The sequence below is a fragment of the Meleagris gallopavo genome, chromosome Z (genome assembly GCF_000146605.3).
Source record: "Meleagris gallopavo isolate NT-WF06-2002-E0010 breed Aviagen turkey brand Nicholas breeding stock chromosome Z, Turkey_5.1, whole genome shotgun sequence".
NCBI lineage: Eukaryota > Metazoa > Chordata > Aves > Galliformes > Phasianidae > Meleagris > Meleagris gallopavo.
Window position 1 is genome coordinate 65,456,348 of NC_015041.2, and position 7,536 is coordinate 65,463,883.

Sequence of the window (7,536 nt, forward strand, 5' to 3'; positions counted from 1 at the left end):
GGGGCGTGCCGGAAGGCGGTTTGCAGTCTCTTGCGAGGGGCTGCTATGGTATTTATGCTGTGTTTTGTCGTGCTGTTTTTTAATGCTTATGCTTAAACGCTTGCATCTGGTCACGCGAAGGGGAGAAATCGAGGCTGCAAAGCCTACACCTGTGCATCGGTGAGCATTTGGTCTGATGATTGTAATGTGTGTTTCCCAAGACCAAACAAAATGATCCACTGAAGCATGTGTGGTTTATTTTAAAATGTCTTAAGATTATGAGTAACGTTTTGAAGGAGGAACTACAATAAGCATTACTATTACTAAGTAAGAAGTGTAGAGCTATAGGGACTGTAATAATGCTGGTACAAATATTTGTCAGACAAATATTTATTGAGGAACCACCAGTCTGTATTTCTTCAACCAAGCTTCTGCTTTTCCCACTGAAGTTAATCAAATCTGTACGCTGTTCTCCTTTTGATGCATATAGAGTTCTGTTGTGCCTTTACGGGAGATATTAAAAGGCTAGAGAAAATTATCTGGAAAAGAGTTCAAAGCTGGTTTGGTTTTTGTTTTTTGTTTTTAACTGTTTTCTGTGCTTGCACAGTTCAGAGGCTGGCAAATTGATGGCGTTCTTATCTCAACAAATGCTGGCATGTACTGAAATAAGTTCAGTACTGGCGCAAGAGTCATTTTTCTTTAACTGATGCAATAGGATTGAGCGGTACCTTATATACTGTCAGGTCTTCATGTGCACGGGAATCTTGTAATGCTTCACTGCAATATTTAGACCTTGCTTTAAGGAAAAAGAAGTAATCTTCATTTTCTGCCTGTTGTTTTACAGTGATAAAAATCTGTTGTATTGCTAGGGTCCATTTCAGAGATATTGGTATACATATGTAATTGTAGGTTAACACTTAGGGAATCCTTAAATAAAAGGAGTTTTATAAACAAATGTTGGTTTTGATTTACAAGAGGGATTTACAAACAGTGGATGAAAGAAAAATCAGCATCATTTTGCCATTTTCTCAGTACAGAAACAGGCTCACGAGGGACTAGTCATCTAGGTGGTCAGCTGCACAGCCTGAACATACAGGTGTCCCAGCTTCTTGTGGTGATTTTGACATTTGATTTCAGATACACGTGGTCTGCCTTCTCCTTCAAAACTTCCATCTCCTGGCTCATTTGATAAAGCTTTAGACATTCTTTCACTTTAGTGCACTGTCATATCCTAAAAGTCTTAGCGTTTAATAGCTTGGCTTTTTTGTGGTCAGTTTGAGCTGTATATATGTAAGGAGACCTGCTGATTTTAGGGGGATTATTAATTTTGTATTTTTTAAATCCTTCTTTAGCAGTGAAAACTTCTTCACTAAAACTATAAACAAATTGTTCAGTAGTGCTTGTCTTCAGCATCTAACTGACTAGCTTAAGATCTGTTAGAGTTAGAAATGGAGCCAGACAGCAAGGTTTTGCACATAGCTATATTTACTTATCTGAGTTTTCAAGTTTGTACCTAGCAGAACATGCTCAGTGGAGCCTTTAGAACAAAAGGATCTCAAACCAAAAGGACTCCCAATCCCTTAGGAAGTTAGTAGAGGAAAAAACATCTTTACTTTCATAAAAATTTTAGGCAAAAACAATAGGCAGGAGAAAAAAACAGGAAGATAAATTTAATCAGTTTTTAGGCAAGAGGCTAACAGATGATATCTTCACTAGGCTGGGCCCCAGGGAGGGAGTGGACTTCCTTATGGGTGAGGTTTGGCTGGCACATTGGGCCCTCAGTAACCCAAAGAGGGGAGTCACCTATGACATCAACCCTTCTCCAGGCACTTGGGCAGATGAGGTAGGCAGGGAGGGGATTTGCTCTTTGGTCTACCCTGTTTCAGGAAGCCTTCTGTGCAGTGACATCATCCTTCCACAGCAAAATGTGCCTGAGTCAGAGCTGAGAGCCTCGGTACAATTTTACTTAACATGAAATGTATAAGCGTGCTGACTAGACATCAATAAAGAAGCACAAACAACATTGACCGACATTTCATAACTCATAAAGCTGAGATTCATTATGATAAAACATGAAGAAAGAAGAATTTCACTCAGATACAAAGTTATTGGAACAAAATTCTGGATCAGTAGGAAATGGGAAAGCATTGATCACATTCCCGTCTTCAGCCTCAATTGTATCATAAACCCACTTCCTATTGCAGCGACATTCTGGCCCACACTTAGTTGAGTTGCATTTGGGGCAAGGATAGAAGCAACCCAGGCAGTTCTCATCCAGGCAGTCACACAAATCAATGTTACTCCCAAGCAGCCGGCCATGACTGTCATACATATTCGGAGTTCTACAAAAGCAAAGAAACAGTGATTCTCAGGGAGAAATTTGACATTTTTAAAGCCTAAACCCAGCAAATGTGGAAAACACCTATCCAAGAACAAATATTTCCTTTTCAACACCTTTGCAGCTCAGTCAAAATAACAGTGTTAGATCCTAATTGAAATAGGCACTGTGTGTATGCTGAAGCAGTCAAAATCTAAGTCACACAGAAAAAGTTTATTTTCCCTGTGTAGCTTTCATATGTAATAAGAAATCTCTGAAAAATATTAATGCTCTTATTCACTCCATTTATATTCAGTAAACAGCATGAAAACCATTTTTAAAAGCAAAATTTGTAATAAATTAATACATCTTACTTGGGTTTATCAAAACAGTCTTGTTTCATGCGTGTTTTTTTTCTCTGCACTCTAGTTGCACGATTGAAGTCAGCTATCTCAGGTCCTTCTTGTGGTTCCTTCTTAACTTTTGGCTAAAAAAAAAAAAGAAAGAAAGAAGAGCAAGGTTATAATTTTTGTAACTATAGCAAGCACTTATTAGCTGCCAAATGCCTTCACTGGCTTCCAAATGGCATTAAAATTAGTATCTTTGCTAACTTAACACAGGTAGGAAGATAAGGCAAAGCTCTACATAAAACTAAGATCATGGTTTTACGACTATTTGTTTGTGTAGCTGTTAATTGACTATTGCCTTGAGAGAATGAGGAACCTAATAGGACTCTGGGTATAGGTTCTTACTCTGATACAGTGGCATGGTTTGAAAGTTGTCTTGGGGAGGCAGAAATCATGTACTTTTTTCTTCAGTTTATCCATAATATTAAAAAGTATGTATAATTATAAACATATTGACTAGATTAGCCCTTATCTTCACTTTTTCCTAGGTTCATATAGACATGCTTTGTCTTAGCAGAGTGAGGGCAAAGGAAATATCTGGAGGATCAGCTAGTGCAGGAAGGGAGCACTAGGCAACTGAGGTCTAAGAGAAAAGCATGAATAAAATTGAAGAAGCTAAACTAAACGTCTTTAATAGAGACACACAGCTTCTGAGAAACAAGAGAAAGACATCACTGATGCTGTGTATTTTCTGTTGAATTCTCATAAAGATGTATTGGGCTGTCTCCTACATTATGCAAACATTTCTCCTTTGGAGTTCGGGTAAATTTTTGGTGCAGAAAATATACTTCAGCATCACTGCTGTCTGTGATCATAAATAATGCAATTTCAAGTTGGAAATATAATACGCTGTGGAGATAACTCTCTCTTTAAGAATACTTCTTTATTTCCTCTCTATTTCATTAAAGCTTGGAAGTGCTTGGCCCTTTAAATTACTGCACTGCAAACTCAACTATTTTACAGTGGTTTTAGTGGTATTTTCCTATTGACTCTAGCTTTTAGCTTTTATAATTATTGAATAAATTGAAGGCAAATAGTAAGGATCTTGGCAATAAAACAGTACTGGAGAAGTCATACCAGTTGTTCTGCTGTCATTTTGTCTGCAGCAGGACAGACAGATTCTTCTGCAGATGTTTTCTGGGCAGTGCTGCTTTTCTTTTCATTTTCTTCCATGTGGTCATTCATGTCACCTTTATGAAATACATGCATGTTAGACACACATGGAAGTGTGAGATTCACTGGACTGTAAGAAAAGTTTTTGAGGGCAGTAAGTGATGCCCACGGTAGACTTTTGTGTGTTCTTCACCAATATCACCAAAAGGCATAACAAATTGTGGCTCAGTATCAGGCTTGATTTTAAAATTGCATTACAACGATACACCTAATACAAAAAAAAACAAAGGCTGAATCACACAAGCTACTTGATTTTAATCATTAAATAAAGTTCAGAAAATCTCGTATGTTTGAGTAACGCAAAACTGTTAATTCAAAGAAATTTCATCATCTTTGACTCTACGTCACTGCGTTGACACCTTAATGTAAACGTGAAGAGCATTATTCTCACATGAAGCATATAAGCAGTCCGTGGCGTTCAGTGAAGACAACAGACGCATGGGTTGCCACTTCGCTTGCCAGCAGGTGACACTGTTGTGCTAGCTGTTAGGCTCCCAAATTGCGCAGGCCAGCAGGTTACAGAGCAGAGTGGCTTTCAGCTTACAGCCAAATTACTAGAAGAAAACTTCCTGCCCTTTATTCTCACCCCTTAGCTTTGTGAGAGGTTTTGCTTAGAAATACAACGTGCAACTTTTAGATGAAATAGAAATAAAAGTGCCTCGCTCTGCTATCAAAGCACTCATGAGGACTATGGGTTCTGTGAATCTTTTTTCCAAACACCAACCAACTCCTCTATCTCACAAAGAAATAGTGATGGCAGCTGTTCAGGATAGATGATAACTGCTTATTGTAGGATGATAACTCCTCTTGTGAAGACTCTTACTTAAAATGTAATACAACGTAAACAGCTCCAGTGTCTTTAACATTAATGCCAAACAGCATCAGCTTCGTTTTGGTGTTCTTGAAAACCTTCCTTAGGTATTACCCAGTCACTCCCACTGTCTCTGAAAAGTACTGCAGTGATCTCTGCCTGGTTAGCTTTCACATTAAGATTGTTGCTCAAGTCCTGTCTCAGAGATCTTTGTCTCACCATTGCTGGAAGGTCAGTACATCTCTGAGAGAAGCAAGAGAAGAGTTTAGGCATTTAGTTCCTCTCTGCAACAAACGCAAGGTTAGCAATGAGAAGAAAGTGACACTGTCGTAACAGGAGGGAAGTTTGTTTTATTTTATAGTAAGCAAAACACCAGCCCTTAGTTCCAGAGAGGGTTTCCCTTTCTCTTCTTCAGTGATGTGAAGAATGACACTCTTCACAACAGGATGCTCTGGAACAAATTTTAGCCCTGGGACTCAGACGTCTTTTTGGGATTAGACAAGTAAAGCTAATGGGGGATCATCATTTGCTATCTGAGGGAACCTGCTTCTCTGGCTTTTTTTTTTTTGCTAGAGATCCACAAATAAAACAAGAAAGAATATTCACAGGTGAATACTGCTTTCCAAATGCACTGCACTTGCACTCCTGATACAGATTGCTTCCTGCATCTCCTTTTATGTCCAGTCGTGCATCCAACACTTTATCAGTATGTATGAATGTCATCTTTGCCTGTTAAATTACAGTGTGCAGGGATCAGGAGAAGTATAGCCATCAGCACATACCAATGTAAGCACACAGAATTCACAGTGTCCTTTTGTGTCATAAATATTCAACCTCTTTGGAAGCAGTCCTAGCAGTTATCTGGAGCCAAACGTCCAATATCAGAAGCATATTTAAAATCCTGACAGAAAAGGAAAAGGCCAGCATCATTTTCCAAACAACATATTTCAAATACTCTTGCATCTCCTCAGTGAAAATATTCTGCATAGAAAATGTGGTACATTTCTGTCACCATGTATGTTATAAATGGAAAGTTTTAAAATTTAACCTCCAGGAAAGACATTAAAAAATGAAGTAGAGTGGAACTAGGAAACTCTATAAGATTCATATACTTGTAGACTGATTTTTCTTTCAGATCATGTCCAGAAAGGGATGAGGAAAAGAGGGAAACTATGAGATATCCACTTTAAAGTCGCACAATTTAATTATCCAAAGGAAAGGATGGTTTTACCTGATACAGTGTTTATCCATCTAATATAAGTGAGCTTTTGGTCTGCTGTGTCTAGTTGTAACGATAATTGTCAGCAGAACTGAACAGACTAGTTCAGTAGGCTGTTTTGGGAATTCTGGTCCCCATTCGATATATCTGTTAGCACCATGGATTCATCAGCACCAGGCACGGTTGATAATTTGTCTATTATATTTTCTTGTTTGTTCTCCATTCTGTCCAGCTTTTCAGCTACTTTTGCAATGGCTGAAACACAAGCTCGTAGAGGGCTTAAATGTAACTCGAAATCTTGAAGTTTATTAACCAATTCATATATTCTTCATCTCTTTCATTATTCATCTTTTCCCTCTGCCATACATTGCTGCAAATGTGCTGGCGTACCTTTCTGGTGCGGTCTTTGTGAATGTACGCCACATGTTTGGTGTACACCTGACTCTCTCATGCTCTTGGTCTAGCTCGTTAGGAATGAAATCGGGGCTATGTAGTGTTTCCACCACAGCATATTTTCTTAAATAACGGGTGCCTTCTTCCATATCAGCCCATTTCTTTTTCTCAGGCATCGGATCGTCTTTGAAGGGGTATCTTTCTTTTACAGCTAACAACATCCGCTTCCAGAGGATAAAGGCCTGGTTCTGGCACGTACTAATACCTCTGTCAATGGCCGAGTCCCTAGCAATGCCACCCAGTTGGCAAGCTTCTCTGCTATCTAGCCACACACTATTGGCCCCATTGTCCCAGCATGAAAGTAACCAGGTGGCAATAGGCTCATTTGGATGACGTGAGAAGTCTTTTTTCAGACTTCAAATTTCATTCATTTTCAGAGATCGATCAACAATGGTAACGAGATCTTGCTCACCTCTTACTCTTTCAGGACTTCTTGTTGCCCTTGTAGGCGTTGGTGACTGTGGTCTTACTGAGGGTCCCTCCCCTGGACTCAGGGATGCTTCTCCTGGATCTCAGAGCCACTCCTCTGGACCTCTTTCCTCCTCTTTCTTCTCTTCTAACTGAGTCGAGATTCGTTTCGTTTTTTGTCCTCTTACAGGGGCAACTGACATCAATTGTGGTGCCTCCTGTCGTTGATCAGATTGGTCAGTTGCAATGCTCTCATCCTCCAGCTCAGCTTGGAGCCTGTCTCGTTCAATTATGAGAGTATCTAGCTCAGATTGGAGGGTGTCTTGTTGAGATTGAAGACTGTTGAGTTTGGATTGCAGGGAGTTTTTCTAAATTCGGAGGGCATCTCTCTCAGATTGGAGGTCTTTTCTCTCGACCAGGAGACTCTCTGGCTCATTTTGTACTGTTTCCCTGAGATTCTCTCTTTCAATTTCACAAATTCTCTCCCTCTCCAGGATAATATTGAATAAGGCCCGATAAGCATTAGCCAGGCCCCAAATCATTTGTGCCTCCTCAGATCTGCCTGATCTGCAACATTCGTGTCTCAAATATCTGTTTAAGCTCTCAAGATCTTTCAGGTGTTCAGGAGTGACATGACACCGAAGATTTCCATCTCCCTAAAGTCTCTCCTAGGCCTCTCTACAGTCCCTGCCACTCAGTATTCTCTGGTTTTGGGGAGGACTTCCTCAAAATATAATAAATACAAACACTGAGCAAAATGATGAGCAGT

General features: G+C 39.6%; 1 protein-coding gene across 1 annotated transcript; it reads right to left on the reverse strand.

The window, feature by feature from the left end:
- Positions 1-1,622: 1,622 nt before the first annotated feature.
- On the reverse strand, positions 1,623-5,723 carry ARL14EPL (ADP ribosylation factor like GTPase 14 effector protein like). The gene is made up of 3 exons (XM_031557399.1): positions 3,781-5,723; positions 2,671-2,783; positions 1,623-2,321 (listed from the first exon to the last, which is right to left on the reverse strand). Exons 1-3 carry the CDS (start codon positions 3,910-3,912, stop codon positions 2,069-2,071), a joined length of 498 nt encoding a protein of 165 aa, XP_031413259.1. The 5' UTR covers positions 3,913-5,723; the 3' UTR covers positions 1,623-2,068.
- Between the last annotated feature and the right edge of the window lie 1,813 nt (positions 5,724-7,536).